The sequence below is a fragment of the Salvelinus alpinus genome, chromosome 33 (assembly GCF_045679555.1).
Source record: "Salvelinus alpinus chromosome 33, SLU_Salpinus.1, whole genome shotgun sequence".
Lineage (NCBI taxonomy): Eukaryota > Metazoa > Chordata > Actinopteri > Salmoniformes > Salmonidae > Salvelinus > Salvelinus alpinus.
Genome location: NC_092118.1, coordinates 29,467,649 through 29,488,527, shown reverse-complemented (window position 1 = coordinate 29,488,527; position 20,879 = coordinate 29,467,649). Strand labels below are relative to the sequence as shown.

The 20,879-nt window shown below is 40.4% G+C and overlaps 1 protein-coding gene across 1 annotated transcript in view; it reads right to left on the bottom strand.

The window, feature by feature from the left end:
- Nucleotides 1–20,879, bottom strand: part of fah (fumarylacetoacetate hydrolase (fumarylacetoacetase)) — a 48,528-nt gene that overhangs the window by 23,029 nt on the left and 4,620 nt on the right. The window contains exons 6-9 of the mRNA XM_071380989.1: nt 19,311–19,408; nt 19,105–19,157; nt 18,785–18,884; nt 11,851–11,981 (exon numbers count right to left, since the gene is read on the bottom strand). Coding sequence (XP_071237090.1) covers nt 11,851–11,981; nt 18,785–18,884; nt 19,105–19,157; nt 19,311–19,408 — 382 coding nt within the window. The remainder of the gene's footprint in view (nt 1–11,850; nt 11,982–18,784; nt 18,885–19,104; nt 19,158–19,310; nt 19,409–20,879) is intronic.

Sequence of the window (20,879 nt, the reverse complement as noted above, 5' to 3'; positions counted from 1 at the left end):
ATACATCCAGACCACCTGTAGTATAATGTAATGTCAAATACATCCAGACCACCTGTAGTATAATGTCATGTCAAATACACCCAGACCACCTGTAGTATAATGTAATGTCAAATACACCCAGACCACCTGTAGTATAATGTAATGTCAAATACATCCAGACAACCTGTAGTATAATGTAATGTCAAATACATCCAGACCACCTGTAGTATAATGTAATGTCAAATACATCCAGACCACCCGTAGTATAATGTCATGTCAAATACATCCAGACCACCTGTAGTATAATGTAATGTCAAATACATCCAGACCACCTGTAGTATAATGTAATGTCAAATACATCCAGACCACCTGTAGTATAATGTAATGTCAAATACATCCAGACCACCTGTAGTATAATGTAATGTCAAATACACCCAGACAACCTGTAGTATAATGTAATGTCAACTACATCCAGACAACCTGTAGTATAATGTAATGTCAAATACATCCAGACCACCCGTAGTATAATGTCATGTCAAATACACCCAGACAACCTGTAGTATAATGTAATGTCAAATACACCCAGACCACCCGTAGTATAATGTAATGTCAAATACATCCAGACCACCCATAGTATAATGTAATGTCAAATACATCCAGACCACCTGTAGTATAATGTCATGTCAAATACACCCAGACCACCTGTAGTATAATGTAATGTCAAATACACCCAGACCACCTGTAGTATAATGTAATGTCAAATACATCCAGACAACCTGTAGTATAATGTAATGTCAAATACATCCAGACCACCTGTAGTATAATGTAATGTCAAATAAATCCAGACCACCCGTAGTATAATGTCATGTCAAATACATCCAGACCACCTGTAGTATAATGTAATGTCAAATACATCCAGACCACCTGTAGTATAATGTAATGTCAAATACATCCAGACCACCTGTAGTATAATGTAATGTCAACTACATCCAGACAACCTGTAGTATAATGTAATGTCAAATACATCCAGACCACCCGTAGTATAATGTCATGTCAAATACACCCAGACAACCTGTAGTATAATGTAATGTCAAATACACCCAGACCACCCGTAGTATAATGTAATGTCAAATACATCCAGACCACCCGTAGTATAATGTAATGTCAAATACATCCAGACAACCTGTAGTATAATGTAATGTCAAATACACCCAGACAACCTGTAGTATAATGTCATGTCAAATACACCCAGACCACCTGTAGTATAATGTAATGTCAAATAAATCCAGACCACCCGTAGTATAATGTAATGTCAAATACATCCAGACCACCTGTAGTATAATGTAATGTCAAATACACCCAGACAACCTGTAGTATAATGTAATGTCAACTACATCCAGACAACCTGTAGTATAATGTAATGTCAAATACATCCAGACCACCCGTAGTATAATGTCATGTCAAATACACCCAGACAACCTGTAGTATAATGTAATGTCAAATACACCCAGACCACCCGTAGTATAATGTAATGTCAAATACATCCAGACCACCCGTAGTATAATGTAATGTCAAATACACCCAGACAACCTGTAGTATAATGTAATGTCAAATACATCCAGACCACCTGTAGTATAATGTAATGTCAAATACATCCAGACCACCTGTAGTATAATGTCATGTCAAATACACCCAGACCACCTGTAGTATAATGTAATGTCAAATACACCCAGACCACCTGTAGTATAATGTAATGTCAAATACATCCAGACAACCTGTAGTATAATGTAATGTCAAATACATCCAGACCACCTGTAGTATAATGTAATGTCAAATAAATCCAGACCACCCGTAGTATAATGTCATGTCAAATACATCCAGACCACCTGTAGTATAATGTAATGTCAAATACATCCAGACCACCTGTAGTATAATGTAATGTCAAATACATCCAGACCACCTGTAGTATAATGTAATGTCAAATACATCCAGACCACCTGTAGTATAATGTAATGTCAAATACACCCAGACAACCTGTAGTATAATGTAATGTCAACTACATCCAGACAACCTGTAGTATAATGTAATGTCAAATACATCCAGACCACCCGTAGTATAATGTCATGTCAAATACACCCAGACAACCTGTAGTATAATGTAATGTCAAATACACCCAGACCACCCGTAGTATAATGTAATGTCAAATACATCCAGACCACCCATAGTATAATGTAATGTCAAATACACCCAGACAACCTGTAGTATAATGTAATGTCAAATACATCCAGACCACCTGTAGTATAATGTAATGTCAAATACATCCAGACCACCTGTAGTATAATGTCATGTCAAATACACCCAGACCACCTGTAGTATAATGTAATGTCAAATACACCCAGACCACCTGTAGTATAATGTAATGTCAAATACATCCAGACAACCTGTAGTATAATGTAATGTCAAATACATCCAGACCACCTGTAGTATAATGTAATGTCAAATAAATCCAGACCACCCGTAGTATAATGTCATGTCAAATACATCCAGACCACCTGTAGTATAATGTAATGTCAAATACATCCAGACCACCTGTAGTATAATGTAATGTCAAATACATCCAGACCACCTGTAGTATAATGTAATGTCAAATAAATCCAGACCACCCGTAGTATAATGTCATGTCAAATACATCCAGACCACCTGTAGTATAATGTAATGTCAAATACATCCAGACAACCTGTAGTATAATGTAATGTCAAATAAATCCAGACCACCCGTAGTATAATGTCATGTCAAATACATCCAGACCACCTGTAGTATAATGTAATGTCAAATACATCCAGACAACCTGTAGTATAATGTAATGTCAAATACACCCAGACAACCTGTAGTATAATGTCATGTCAAATACACCCAGACCACCTGTAGTATAATGTCATGTCAAATACACCCAGACAACCTGTAGTATAATGTAATGTCAAATACATCCAGACAACCTGTAGTATAATGTAATGTCAAATACACCCAGACAACCTGTAGTATAATGTAATGTCAAATACACCCAGACAACCCGTAGTATAATGTAATGTCAAATACACCCAGACCACCTGTAGTATAATGTAATGTCAAATACATCCAGACCACCTGTAGTATAATGTAATGTCAAATACACCCAGACAACCTGTAGTATAATGTAATGTCAAATACACCCAGACAACCTGTAGTATAATGTAATGTCAAATACACCCAGACCACCTGTAGTATAATGTAATGTCAAATACACCCAGACCACCTGTAGTATAATGTAATGTCAAATAAATCCAGACCACCCGTAGTATAATGTAATGTCAAATACACCCAGAAAAACCTGTAGTATAATGTAATGTCAAATACACCCAGACCACCTGTAGTATAATGTAATGTCAAATAAATCCAGACAACCTGTAGTATAATGTAATGTCAAATACATCCAGACAACCTGTAGTATAATGTAATGTCAAATACACCCAGACCACCCGTAGTATAATGTAATGTCAAATACACCCAGACCACCCGTAGTATAATGTCATGTCAAATACACCCAGACAACCTGTAGTATAATGTAATGTCAAATACACCCAGACCACCCGTAGTATAATGTAATGTCAAATACACCCAGACCACCCGTAGTATAATGTAATGTCAAATACATCCAGACCACCTGTAGTATAATGTAATGTCAAATACACCCAGACAACCTGTAGTATAATGTAATGTCAACTACATCCAGACAACCTGTAGTATAATGTAATGTCAAATACATCCAGACCACCCGTAGTATAATGTCATGTCAAATACACCCAGACAACCTGTAGTATAATGTAATGTCAAATACACCCAGACCACCCGTAGTATAATGTAATGTCAAATACATCCAGACCACCCATAGTATAATGTAATGTCAAATACACCCAGACAACCTGTAGTATAATGTAATGTCAAATACATCCAGACCACCTGTAGTATAATGTAATGTCAAATACATCCAGACCACCTGTAGTATAATGTCATGTCAAATACACCCAGACCACCTGTAGTATAATGTAATGTCAAATACACCCAGACCACCTGTAGTATAATGTAATGTCAAATACATCCAGACAACCTGTAGTATAATGTAATGTCAAATACATCCAGACCACCTGTAGTATAATGTAATGTCAAATAAATCCAGACCACCCGTAGTATAATGTCATGTCAAATACATCCAGACCACCTGTAGTATAATGTCATGTCAAATACATCCAGACCACCTGTAGTATAATGTAATGTCAAATACATCCAGACAACCTGTAGTATAATGTAATGTCAAATAAATCCAGACCACCCGTAGTATAATGTCATGTCAAATACATCCAGACCACCTGTAGTATAATGTAATGTCAAATACATCCAGACCACCTGTAGTATAATGTAATGTCAAATACATCCAGACAACCCGTAGTATAATGTAATGTCAAATAAATCCAGACCACCCGTAGTATAATGTCATGTCAAATACATCCAGACCACCTGTAGTATAATGTAATGTCAAATACATCCAGACAACCTGTAGTATAATGTAATGTCAAATACATCCAGACCACCTGTAGTATAATGTAATGTCAAATAAATCCAGACCACCCGTAGTATAATGTCATGTCAAATACATCCAGACCACCTGTAGTATAATGTAATGTCAAATACATCCAGACAACCTGTAGTATAATGTAATGTCAAATAAATCCAGACCACCCGTAGTATAATGTCATGTCAAATACATCCAGACCACCTGTAGTATAATGTAATGTCAAATACATCCAGACAACCTGTAGTATAATGTAATGTCAAATACACCCAGACAACCTGTAGTATAATGTAATGTCAAATACACCCAGACCACCTGTAGTATAATGTAATGTCAAATAAATCCAGACCACCCGTAGTATAATGTAATGTCAAATACACCCAGAAAAACCTGTAGTATAATGTAATGTCAAATACACCCAGACCACCTGTAGTATAATGTAATGTCAAATAAATCCAGACAACCTGTAGTATAATGTAATGTCAAATACATCCAGACAACCTGTAGTATAATGTAATGTCAAATACACCCAGACCACCCGTAGTATAATGTAATGTCAAATACACCCAGACCACCCGTAGTATAATGTCATGTCAAATACACCCAGACAACCTGTAGTATAATGTAATGTCAAATACACCCAGACCACCCGTAGTATAATGTAATGTCAAATACACCCAGACCACCCGTAGTATAATGTAATGTCAAATACATCCAGACCACCTGTAGTATAATGTAATGTCAAATACACCCAGACAACCTGTAGTATAATGTAATGTCAACTACATCCAGACAACCTGTAGTATAATGTAATGTCAAATACATCCAGACCACCCGTAGTATAATGTCATGTCAAATACACCCAGACAACCTGTAGTATAATGTAATGTCAAATACACCCAGACCACCCGTAGTATAATGTAATGTCAAATACATCCAGACAACCTGTAGTATAATGTAATGTCAAATACACCCAGACAACCTGTAGTATAATGTAATGTCAAATACACCCAGACAACCCGTAGTATAATGTAATGTCAAATACACCCAGACCACCTGTAGTATAATGTAATGTCAAATACATCCAGACCACCTGTAGTATAATGTAATGTCAAATACACCCAGACAACCTGTAGTATAATGTAATGTCAAATACACCCAGACAACCTGTAGTATAATGTAATGTCAAATACACCCAGACCACCTGTAGTATAATGTAATGTCAAATACACCCAGACCACCTGTAGTATAATGTAATGTCAAATAAATCCAGACCACCCGTAGTATAATGTAATGTCAAATACACCCAGAAAAACCTGTAGTATAATGTAATGTCAAATACACCCAGACCACCTGTAGTATAATGTAATGTCAAATAAATCCAGACAACCTGTAGTATAATGTAATGTCAAATACATCCAGACAACCTGTAGTATAATGTAATGTCAAATACACCCAGACCACCCGTAGTATAATGTAATGTCAAATACACCCAGACCACCCGTAGTATAATGTCATGTCAAATACACCCAGACAACCTGTAGTATAATGTAATGTCAAATACACCCAGACAACCTGTAGTATAATGTAATGTCAAATACACCCAGACCACCCGTAGTATAATGTAATGTCAAATACACCCAGACCACCCGTAGTATAATGTAATGTCAAATACATCCAGACCACCTGTAGTATAATGTAATGTCAAATACACCCAGACAACCTGTAGTATAATGTAATGTCAACTACATCCAGACAACCTGTAGTATAATGTAATGTCAAATACATCCAGACCACCCGTAGTATAATGTCATGTCAAATACACCCAGACAACCTGTAGTATAATGTAATGTCAAATACACCCAGACCACCCGTAGTATAATGTAATGTCAAATACATCCAGACCACCCATAGTATAATGTAATGTCAAATACACCCAGACAACCTGTAGTATAATGTAATGTCAAATACATCCAGACCACCTGTAGTATAATGTAATGTCAAATACATCCAGACCACCTGTAGTATAATGTCATGTCAAATACACCCAGACCACCTGTAGTATAATGTAATGTCAAATACACCCAGACCACCTGTAGTATAATGTAATGTCAAATACATCCAGACAACCTGTAGTATAATGTAATGTCAAATACATCCAGACCACCTGTAGTATAATGTAATGTCAAATAAATCCAGACCACCCGTAGTATAATGTCATGTCAAATACATCCAGACCACCTGTAGTATAATGTAATGTCAAATACATCCAGACCACCTGTAGTATAATGTAATGTCAAATACATCCAGACAACCTGTAGTATAATGTCATGTCAAATAAATCCAGACCACCCGTAGTATAATGTCATGTCAAATACATCCAGACCACCTGTAGTATAATGTAATGTCAAATACATCCAGACCACCTGTAGTATAATGTAATGTCAAATACATTATACTACGGGTTGTCTGGATGTAATGTCAAATAAATCCAGACCACCCGTAGTATAATGTCATGTCAAATACATCCAGACCACCTGTAGTATAATGTAATGTCAAATACATCCAGACAACCTGTAGTATAATGTAATGTCAAATAAATCCAGACCACCCGTAGTATAATGTCATGTCAAATACATCCAGACCACCTGTAGTATAATGTAATGTCAAATACATCCAGACAACCTGTAGTATAATGTAATGTCAAATACACCCAGACAACCTGTAGTATAATGTAATGTCAAATACACCCAGACCACCTGTAGTATAATGTAATGTCAAATAAATCCAGACCACCCGTAGTATAATGTAATGTCAAATACACCCAGAAAAACCTGTAGTATAATGTAATGTCAAATACACCCAGACCACCTGTAGTATAATGTAATGTCAAATAAATCCAGACAACCTGTAGTATAATGTAATGTCAAATACATCCAGACAACCTGTAGTATAATGTAATGTCAAATACACCCAGACCACCCGTAGTATAATGTAATGTCAAATACACCCAGACCACCCGTAGTATAATGTCATGTCAAATACACCCAGACAACCTGTAGTATAATGTAATGTCAAATACACCCAGACCACCCGTAGTATAATGTAATGTCAAATACACCCAGACCACCCGTAGTATAATGTAATGTCAAATACATCCAGACCACCTGTAGTATAATGTAATGTCAAATACACCCAGACAACCTGTAGTATAATGTAATGTCAACTACATCCAGACAACCTGTAGTATAATGTAATGTCAAATACATCCAGACCACCCGTAGTATAATGTCATGTCAAATACACCCAGACAACCTGTAGTATAATGTAATGTCAAATACACCCAGACCACCCGTAGTATAATGTAATGTCAAATACATCCAGACCACCCATAGTATAATGTAATGTCAAATACACCCAGACAACCTGTAGTATAATGTAATGTCAAATACATCCAGACCACCTGTAGTATAATGTAATGTCAAATACATCCAGACCACCCGTAGTATAATGTAATGTCAAATACATCCAGACCACCTGTAGTATAATGTAATGTCAAATACACCCAGACAACCTGTAGTATAATGTAATGTCAACTACATCCAGACAACCTGTAGTATAATGTAATGTCAAATACATCCAGACCACCCGTAGTATAATGTCATGTCAAATACACCCAGACAACCTGTAGTATAATGTAATGTCAAATACACCCAGACCACCCGTAGTATAATGTAATGTCAAATACATCCAGACCACCCATAGTATAATGTAATGTCAAATACACCCAGACAACCTGTAGTATAATGTAATGTCAAATACATCCAGACCACCTGTAGTATAATGTAATGTCAAATACATCCAGACCACCTGTAGTATAATGTCATGTCAAATACACCCAGACCACCTGTAGTATAATGTAATGTCAAATACACCCAGACCACCTTTAGTATAATGTAATGTCAAATACATCCAGACAACCTGTAGTATAATGTAATGTCAAATACATCCAGACCACCTGTAGTATAATGTAATGTCAAATAAATCCAGACCACCCGTAGTATAATGTCATGTCAAATACATCCAGACCACCTGTAGTATAATGTAATGTCAAATACATCCAGACCACCTGTAGTATAATGTAATGTCAAATACATCCAGACAACCTGTAGTATAATGTAATGTCAAATAAATCCAGACCACCCGTAGTATAATGTCATGTCAAATACATCCAGACCACCTGTAGTATAATGTAATGTCAAATACATCCAGACCACCTGTAGTATAATGTAATGTCAAATACATCCAGACAACCTGTAGTATAATGTAATGTCAAATACATCCAGACAACCTGTAGTATAATGTAATGTCAAATAAATCCAGACCACCCGTAGTATAATGTCATGTCAAATACATCCAGACCACCTGTAGTATAATGTAATGTCAAATACATCCAGACAACCTGTAGTATAATGTAATGTCAAATACACCCAGACAACCTGTAGTATAATGTCATGTCAAATACACCCAGACCACCTGTAGTATAATGTCATGTCAAATACACCCAGACCACCTGTAGTATAATGTCATGTCAAATACATCCAGACCACCTGTAGTATAATGTAATGTCAAATACACCCAGACCACCTGTAGTATAATGTAATGTCAAATACATCCAGACCACCTGTAGTATAATGTAATGTCAAATACACCCAGACAACCTGTAGTATAATGTAATGTCAAATACACCCAGACAACCTGTAGTATAATGTAATGTCAAATACACCCAGACCACCTGTAGTATAATGTAATGTCAAATACACCCAGACCACCTGTAGTATAATGTAATGTCAAATAAATCCAGACCACCCGTAGTATAATGTAATGTCAAATACACCCAGAAAAACCTGTAGTATAATGTAATGTCAAATACACCCAGACCACCTGTAGTATAATGTAATGTCAAATAAATCCAGACAACCTGTAGTATAATGTAATGTCAAATACATCCAGACAACCTGTAGTATAATGTAATGTCAAATACACCCAGACCACCCGTAGTATAATGTAATGTCAAATACACCCAGACCACCCGTAGTATAATGTCATGTCAAATACACCCAGACAACCTGTAGTATAATGTAATGTCAAATACACCCAGACCACCCGTAGTATAATGTAATGTCAAATACACCCAGACCACCCGTAGTATAATGTAATGTCAAATACATCCAGACCACCTGTAGTATAATGTAATGTCAAATACACCCAGACAACCTGTAGTATAATGTAATGTCAACTACATCCAGACCACCTGTAGTATAATGTCATGTCAAATACACCCAGACCACCTGTAGTATAATGTCATGTCAAATACATCCAGACCACCTGTAGTATAATGTAATGTCAAATACACCCAGACCACCTGTAGTATAATGTAATGTCAAATACATCCAGACCACCTGTAGTATAATGTAATGTCAAATACACCCAGACAACCTGTAGTATAATGTAATGTCAAATACACCCAGACAACCTGTAGTATAATGTAATGTCAAATACACCCAGACCACCTGTAGTATAATGTAATGTCAAATACACCCAGACCACCTGTAGTATAATGTAATGTCAAATAAATCCAGACCACCCGTAGTATAATGTAATGTCAAATACACCCAGAAAAACCTGTAGTATAATGTAATGTCAAATACACCCAGACCACCTGTAGTATAATGTAATGTCAAATAAATCCAGACAACCTGTAGTATAATGTAATGTCAAATACATCCAGACAACCTGTAGTATAATGTAATGTCAAATACACCCAGACCACCCGTAGTATAATGTAATGTCAAATACACCCAGACCACCCGTAGTATAATGTCATGTCAAATACACCCAGACAACCTGTAGTATAATGTAATGTCAAATACACCCAGACCACCCGTAGTATAATGTAATGTCAAATACACCCAGACCACCCGTAGTATAATGTAATGTCAAATACATCCAGACCACCTGTAGTATAATGTAATGTCAAATACACCCAGACAACCTGTAGTATAATGTAATGTCAACTACATCCAGACAACCTGTAGTATAATGTAATGTCAAATACATCCAGACCACCCGTAGTATAATGTCATGTCAAATACACCCAGACAACCTGTAGTATAATGCAATGTCAAATACACCCAGACCACCCGTAGTATAATGTAATGTCAAATACATCCAGACCACCCATAGTATAATGTAATGTCAAATACACCCAGACAACCTGTAGTATAATGTAATGTCAAATACATCCAGACCACCTGTAGTATAATGTAATGTCAAATACATCCAGACCACCTGTAGTATAATGTCATGTCAAATACACCCAGACCACCTGTAGTATAATGTAATGTCAAATACACCCAGACCACCTGTAGTATAATGTAATGTCAAATACATCCAGACAACCTGTAGTATAATGTAATGTCAAATACATCCAGACCACCTGTAGTATAATGTAATGTCAAATAAATCCAGACCACCCGTAGTATAATGTCATGTCAAATACATCCAGACCACCTGTAGTATAATGTAATGTCAAATACATCCAGACCACCTGTAGTATAATGTAATGTCAAATACATCCAGACCACCTGTAGTATAATGTAATGTCAAATACATCCAGACCACCCGTAGTATAATGTCATGTCAAATACATCCAGACCACCTGTAGTATAATGTAATGTCAAATACATCCAGACAACCTGTAGTATAATGTAATGTCAAATACATCCAGACAACCTGTAGTATAATGTAATGTCAAATACACCCAGACAACCTGTAGTATAATGTCATGTCAAATACACCCAGACCACCTGTAGTATAATGTCATGTCAAATACACCCAGACCACCTGTAGTATAATGTCATGTCAAATACATCCAGACCACCCGTAGTATAATGTAATGTCAAATACATCCAGACCACCCGTAGTATAATGTAATGTCAAATACATCCAGACAACCTGTAGTATAATGTAATGTCAAATACACCCAGACCACCTGTAGTATAATGTCATGTCAAATACACCCAGACCACCCATTTATGTAATATAAAATACATCCAGACCACCCATTTATGTAATATAAAATACATCCAGACCACCCATTTATTTAATATAAAATACATCCAGACCACCCGTAGTATACTATAGGGCAGTAGGACCACCAGGTCTATACTATATAACACTACTATACTGTTTGTGTTCCTCACCTGGACAGTGTTGGGCTCAGCGAAGGGCAGCAGGGCCTCCATAGGAACCACCCAGGGTGAGATGGTTGTCCCAAAGTTCTTCCCCAGAAACGGACCCAGAGGAACGTACTCCCACGCCTGGATATCCCTGGCTGGAACACACACAGGAAGAAGAGTGCTTCCCTTTATTTTACCATTAGATGTTGAACTGGTATTTACTGAATATTCCTCAGTGGACACACAGATCACAGGTAGGTTAGAATAATATGTAACCTGCCCAGTGATGAGTCCATCCTATGTTGATTGGATGATCGTTGACCAACATAGCTAAAGTACCTGTACTAACACTACCTGTGTTAGCTTCAAAACCTTGGTATTGTGTAGGTGAAGTTGTGGGATGTTCAACTCAACTACTGGTCTTTTTGACTATTGACAAACCAGGAACTATTCTATGAAATATTGTGTTGAGGGATGTGATAAATGATCATGTACTGCAGTCAGCAGGAAAATCCATTTCAACTATCAGTACCCCTCTACATATTAACCCAGGTGGAACCTGGCTCAGACTCCCTTACATCTGTCTGAGAAATGACTTCTCACAACTGACAGATAAGATATGACATCAGTCAGTCATTCAGCCTCACTGTATCTTTGCTGTAAATGACTGGTCAGCTGCAGCTGCAGGGGTGGAGGACGCACCCCAAATGGCACTATATTTGACCAAAGCCCTTAGAGCTCCATACACTGAGTGTACAAAATATTATGAACACCTGCCTTTTCCATGACATATACTAACCAGTTGAATCCAAGTGAAAAATATGATCCCTTATCGATGTCACTTAAATCAGTGTAGATGAAGGGGAGGATACAGGTTAAAGAAGGAGTTTTAAGCCTTGAGACAATTGAGAAATGAATTGTGTATGTGTGCCATTCAGAGGGTGAATGGGCAAGTCAAAACATTTAAGTGTTTTTGTCAAAAACATCAACGCTGCTGGGTTTTTCACGCTTAACAGTTTCCTGTGGGTATCAAGAATGGTCCACCACCCAAAGGACATCCAGCCAACTTGACACAACTGTGGGAAGCATTGGAGTCAACATGGGCTCTGGCAAACAAACAATAAGGTGAAGACTATTCCCTACAGTGGTGGCAAAAGTACCCAATTGTCATCCTTGAGTAAAAGTAAAGATACCTCAACAGAAAATTACTCAAGTAAAACTAAAAGTCACCAAGAAATATAATACTTGAGTAAAAGTCTAAAAGTATTTAGTTTTAAATATACTTAAGTAAGAAAGTAAAACATTATTTCAAATTCCTTATATTAAGCAAACCAGACGGCACACTTGTTTTTTAAATTGACGGATAGCCAGGGGCACACTCCAACACTCAGACATCATTTACAGATAGCCAGGGGCACACTCCAACACTCAGACATCATTTACAGATAGCCAGGGGCACACTCCAACACTCAGACATCATTTACAGATAGCCAGGGGCACACTCCAACACTCAGACATCATTTACAGATAGCCAGGGGCACACTCCAACACTGACATCATTTACAGATAGCCAGGGGCACACTCCAACACTCAGACATCATTTACAGATAGCCAGGGGAACACTCCAACACTCAGACATCATTTACAGATAGCCAGGGGAACACTCCAACACTCAGACATCATTTACAGATAGCCAGGGGAACACTCCAACACTCAGACATCATTTACAGATAGCCAGGGGAACACTCCAACACTCAGACATCATTTACAGATAGCCAGGGGCACACTCCAACACTCAGACATCATTTACAGATAGCCAGGGGAACACTCCAACACTCAGACATCATTTACAGATAGCCAGGGGCACACTCCAACACTCAGACATCATTTACAGATAGCCAGGGGAACACTCCAACACTCAGACATCATTTACAGATAGCCAGGGGCACACTCCAACACTCAGACATCATTTACAGATAGCCAGGGGAACACTCCAACACTCAGACATCATTTACAGATAGCCAGGGGCACACTCCAACACTCAGACATCATTTACAGATAGCCAGGGGAACACTCCAACACTCAGACATCATTTACAGATAGCCAGGGGAACACTCCAACACTCAGACATCATTTACAGATAGCCAGGGGCACACTCCAACACTGACATCATTTACAGATAGCCAGGGGCACACTCCAACACTCAGACATCATTTACAGATAGCCAGGGGCACACTCCAACACTCAGACATCATTTACAGATAGCCAGGGGAACACTCCAACACTCAGACATCATTTACAGATAGCCAGGGGCACACTCCAACACTGACATCATTTACAGATAGCCAGGGGAACACTCCAACACTCAGACATCATTTACAGATAGCCAGGGGCACACTCCAACACTCAGACATCATTTACAGATAGCCAGGGGCACACTCCAACACTCAGACATCATTTACAGATAGCCAGGGGCACACTCCAACACTCAGACATCATTTACAGATAGCCAGGGGCACACTCCAACACTGACATCATTTACAGATAGCCAGGGGCACACTCCAACACTCAGACATCATTTACAGATAGCCAGGGGAACACTCCAACACTAAGACATCATTTACAGATAGCCAGGGGCACACTCCAACACTAAGACATCATTTACAGATAGCCAGGGGAACACTCCAACACTCAGACATCATTTACAGATAGCCAGGGGAACACTCCAACACTCAGACATCATTTACAGATAGCCAGGGGCACACTCCAACACTCAGACATCATTTACAGATAGCCAGGGGAACACTCCAACACTAAGACATCATTTACAGATAGCCAGGGGCACACTCCAACACTCAGACATGATTTACAGATAGCCAGGGGCACACTCCAACACTCAGACATCATTTACAGATAGCCAGGGGCACACTCCAACACTCAGACATCATTTACAGATAGCCAGGGGCACACTCCAACACTCAGACATCATTTACAGATAGCCAGGGACACACTCCAACACTCAGACATCATTTACAGATAGCCAGGGGCACACTCCAACACTCAGACATCATTTACAGATAGCCAGGGGCACACTCCAACACTCAGACATCATTTACAGATAGCCAGGGGAACACTCCAACACTCAGACATCATTTACAGATAGCCAGGGGCACACTCCAACACTCAGACATCATTTACAGATAGCCAGGGGAACACTCCAACACTCAGACATCATTTACAGATAGCCAGGGGAACACTCCAACACTCAGACATCATTTACAGATAGCCAGGGGAACACTCCAACACTCAGACATCATTTACAGATAGCCAGGGGAACACTCCAACACTGACATCATTTACAGATAGCCAGGGGAACACTCCAACACTCAGACATCATTTACAGATAGCCAGGGGAACACTCCAACACTCAGACATCATTTACAGATAGCCAGGGGAACACTCCAACACTGACATCATTTACAGATAGCCAGGGGCACACTCCAACACTCAGACATCATTTACAGATAGCCAGGGGCACACTCCAACAATGACATCATTTACAGATAGCCAGGGGCACACTCCAACACTCAGACATCATTTACAGATAGCCAGGGGAACACTCCAACACTGACATCATTTACAGATAGCCAGGGGCACACTCCAACACTCAGACATCATTTACAGATAGCCAGGGGAACACTCCAACACTCAGACATCATTTACAGATAGCCAGGGGCACACTCCAACAATCAGACATCATTTACAGATAGCCAGGGGAACACTCCAACACTCAGACATCATTTACAGATAGCCAGGGGCACACTCCAACACTCAGACATCATTTACAGATAGCCAGGGACACACTCCAACACTCAGACATCATTTACAGATAGCCAGGGGCACACTCCAACACTCAGACATCATTTACAGATAGCCAGGGGCACACTCCAACACTCAGACATCATTTACAGATAGCCAGGGGCACACTCCAACACTCAGACATCATTTACAGACAGCCAGGGGTACTCCAACACTCAGACATCATTTACAGATAGCCAGGGGCACACTCCAACACTCAGACATCATTTACAAATAGCCAGGGGAACACTCCAACACTCAGACATCATTTACAGATAGCCAGGGGAACACTCCAACACTCAGACATCATTTACAGATAGCCAGGGGAACACTCCAACACTCAGACATCATTTACAGATAGCCAGGGGCACACTCCAACACTCAGACATCATTTACAGATAGCCAGGGGAACACTCCAACACTCAGACATCATTTACAGATAGCCAGGGGCACACTCCAACACTCAGACATCATTTACAGATAGCCAGGGACACACTCCAACACTCAGACATCATTTACAAACAAAGCATTTGTGTTTATTGAGTCTGCCAGATCAGAGGCAGTAAGGATGACCAGGGATGTTCTCTTGATAAGTGTGTGAATTAGACCATTTTCCTGTCCTGCTAAGCATTCAAAATGTACCGAGTACTTTTGGGTGTCTGGGAAAATGTATGGAGTAAAAAGTACATTATTTTCTTTAGGAATGTAGCTAGTAGAGTAAAAGTCCACATTTAAAAAAATATAAATAGTAAAGTAATGTACAGATACCCCAAAAATCAACTTAAGTACTATAAAGTATTTTTACATAAGTACTTCACGCCACTGATTCCCTACCGTGCACTCCTTTTGTAGTGCACTATATAGGGAATAGGGTGCCATTTGGGACACAAGCCTAGTCAATACGCTGAAATTTTGTAGCTGCCATTCATTCAACATGCCTTGTTGTCATCCCTGACCTCATCCTTCCAGTTAGGTCTGACTCCTAGCTGCCATTCATTCAACATGCCTTGTTGTCATCCCTGACCTCATCCTTCCAGTTAGGTCTGACTCCTAGCTGCCATTCATTCAACATGCCTTGTTGTCATCCCTGACCTCATCCTTCCAGTTAGGTCTGACTCCTAGCTGCCATTCATTCAACATGCCTTGTTGTCATCCCTGACCTCATCCTTCCAGTTAGGTCTGACTCCTAGCTGCCATTCATTCAACATGCCTTGTTGTCATCCCTGACCTCATCCTTCCAGTTAGGTCTGACTACTAGCTGCCATTCATTCAACATGCCTTGTTGTCATCCCTGACCTTATCCTTCCAGTTAGGTCTGACTCCTAGCTGCCATTCATTCAACATGCCTTGTTGTCATCCCTGACCTCATCCTTCCAGTTAGGTCTGACTCCTAGCTGCCATTCATTCAACATGCCTTGTTGTCATCCCTGACCTCATCCTTCCAGTTAGGTCTGACTCCTAGCTGCCATTCATTCAACATGCCTTGTTGTCATCCCTGACCTCATCCTTCCAGTTAGGTCTGACTCCTAGCTGCCATTCATTCAACATGCCTTGTTGTCATCCCTGACCTCATCCTTCCAGTTAGGTCTGACTACTAGCTGCCATTCATTCAACATGCCTTGTTGTCACCCCTGACCTCATCCTTCCAGTTAGGTCTGACTCCTAGCTGCCATTCATTCAACATGCCTTGTTGTCATCCCTGACCTCATCCTTCCAGTTAGGTCTGACTCCTAGCTGCCATTCATTCAACATGCCTTGTTGTCATCCCTGACCTCATCCTTCCAGTTAGGTCTGACTACTAGCTGCCATTCATTCAACATGCCTTGTTGTCATCCCTGACCTCATCCTTCCAGTTAGGTCTGACTCCTAGCTGCCATTCATTCAACATGCCTTGTTGTCATCCCTGACCTCATCCTTCCAGTTAGGTCTGACTCCTAGCTGCCATTCATTCAACATGCCTTGTCATCCCGGACCTCATCCCTCCAGTTAGGTCTGACTCCTAGCTGCCATTCATTAAACATGCCTTGTTGTCATTGGTGACCTGACTATAACATTATACTGGTGACATACAGCTATATCAAGAGGACAGATCAACAACTGAATAATTAGCATAGGCCTACTAAACTTTAACAGTCTAACATAACTGATGGTATCAGTGGAACAGCTCTCTCTGCCATGTCTGTTCCATCCATGCAGCGACGCGAACTGAACTACCGCAACACTGTGCGTTTCCTGGCTCGTCAATGCGCCCGCGCCTACTACCGTTGAGATCAGAACATGTGCGGGCAAGAAAGTGTTCTCGCTTAGTTGACTAACAATGGTGGAGCTAACAACCTTGGACGTAATGACGCCTTAGCTAGGGAGCTAACTACGAAATGATAGTGGTTATGGGCTTCACAAACACATACAATTTTGGAAAATATATTTGGCAAACAGTTCGATCTCCATTTACCCAGGAGGAGGATAGACAGTAAACAGTGGGAGCTCAACCTAAAGAGAGAGAACAAAGGAAGAAGAGAGAAAGAGACAGAAAGAGGAAAAAACATGGAGAAAGAGAGAGAGAGAGAGAGAGAGACAGATCGTGAGAAAGAGAGAAGACGATCTTGAAATCTAAAGGCTACAGTCGAAACCACTCCTCCTGAGATCCTTCTGCCTCACCAATAATCAATAACCTGTCATGTTTTCCTGAGTAACTTACCCTGATCCCAGTGACTGAATATGAAATGTTTACATCAACATGTATAATGCAGAACTAAATTAATGAACTTAAGTTAGTGTTATTATGGAAAGTGGATGCTTTTCAATTAGTGTTATTGACGTTAGGATATTTCATTTAGTGATGTATAATTTTTGGCTAATGATTCTACTATTGGCTGCTATAGTCGATAGACACATTCATTTGAAAATGAAGAAATACTGTATGGTGCTTATTAATTTCTGTCTTCCAGTGAGGTGGGCTGTGTGTGTGGAAATAAGTGAGTAAGTGTGTGTCATCGTGACTTGAGTGTGTGTAGTTGTTAGTGACTGTGTGTGTGTGTGTGCGTGTGCATGAGTCTGCAAGTGAGTGTGTGTATAAGTGTGTGTGTGTGTTAGGCCTTACCACTCCAGTCGTTCATTAGAACCATGCCAAAGATGTGTTGGTGGGCTCTCTCTATGGGAATGGGCTCACCAAGACGATTACCTCCACCCACAAAGAATGCCTGAGAGAGAACGAGAGAGAGCCAGCGAGAGAGAGACATAGAGAAAGAGAGCCAGCGAGAGAGAGAGAGACAGAAAGAGAACCAGCGAGAGAGAGACAGAGAAATTAGATAAAAGGCAGAGAGAGAGAGAGTGAGAGACAGATCATTGTTTTGTGATGCCATTGATATGAACAATCTCCTTGGTTGTAATAAAGTGTAGCTATATAAAGTGTATACTGACCATCTCCAGCTCAATGTCCAGCTGCTTGGACTGGCCAAACACAGGAGGCTTAGCTAAGAGAGAACACGATGGAAGAGGAAGACCATTAGTGAGGGACACAAAAACAAAGTGACACTGGTCTGAGAGGTTTTGTGTGTGTGTGAGTGTGTTTCTCTTTGAATTCAGAGTCTGCTTTGATTTTCAGACTAGGCATTGTGTTTCATTACATTGGTCGGGTCTCATCTGTCCAGAGGGTCTGCGTATGGGGGTCCCAGACACCACTATGGAAGAAGCCCTGCCATGATACCCCACGGGCAGCCTCAACCTGAGGGACACAATCAGTCAGTCAAACAAACATAATAATCATTTGGGGGGGGGGGTTTATATCTGTCCTGTCACACACAAGTGTTCCTTGCATATCCCAACTCCCCCTAAGACAGCCACAGGGAGTGTGGTCACCATTGTCAAGCGCCCCTAGAGACATTGGGGTTAAGTGCCTTGCTCAAGGGCACAGCGACAATTTTTTTCACCTTATCAGCTCTGGGATTGGAACCAGCAACCTTTTGGTTACTGGCCCAACACTAACCGTGAGGCTACCAATCAATTATTCAGCCAGCCAGCCAGTCCAATAAACAGGCAATTAGTCAGTCAGCCAGCCAGTCAGTTAGCCAGCCAGTCAAATAAACAGTCAGTCAATGCGCCAGTCAGCCAGTCAGTCAAACAAACAGCTAGTCAATCAGTCAGGGAATCGTTCAGTTAATCAACCCGTTTTTGTTTATAGCATTGTACAAATACAGAAATACAGATCCAGAGAGAAAGAGAGAGTAAGAAATGAAGAAAAATGGAAAGAGAGAAAGAAAGAAGAGAGGTTCTACATAGAGGTTCCCAACCGTGACAAAGACAACAGCCATATGAACAGCAGCTGTGGTGTCTGAAGGATGGTGCAGTGTTGGACTGCAGACTTACTGACTGACTGACTGACTGGAAGGATGGTGGAGTGTTGGACTGCAGACTCACTGACTGACTGACTGGAAGGATGGTGCAGTGTTGGACTGCAGACTTACTGACTGACTGACTGGAAGGATGGTGCAGTGTTGGACTGCAGACTCACTGACTGACTGACTGGAAGGATGGTGCAGTGTTGGACTGCAGACTACTGACTGACTGACAGGATGGTGCAGTGTTGGACTGCAGACTCACTGACTGACTGACTGGAAGGATGGTGCAGTGTTGGACTGCAGACTACTGACTGACTGACTGACTGACAGGATGGTGCAGTGTTGGACTGCAGACTCACTGACTGACTGACTGGAAGGATGGTGCAGTGTTGGACTGCAGACTACTGACTGACTGACTGACTGACTGGAAGGATGGTGCAGTGTTGGACTGCAGACACTGACTGACTGACTGACTGACTGACTGGAAGGATGGTGGAGTGTTGGACTGCAGACTAGTGACTGACTGGATGGTGGAGTGTTGGACTGCAGACTAGTGACTGACTGGAAGGATGGTGGAGTGTTGGACTGCAGACTAGTGACTGACTGACTGACTGGAAGGATGGTGCAGTGTTGGACTGCAGACTCACTGACTGACTGACTGGAAGGATGGTGCAGTGTTGGACTGCAGACTACTGACTGACTGACTGACTGACAGGATGGTGCAGTGTTGGACTGCAGACTCACTGACTGACTGACTGGAAGGATGGTGCAGTGTTGGACTGCAGACTACTGACTGACTGACTGACTGACTGGAAGGATGGTGCAGTGTTGGACTGCAGACTCACTGACTGACTGACT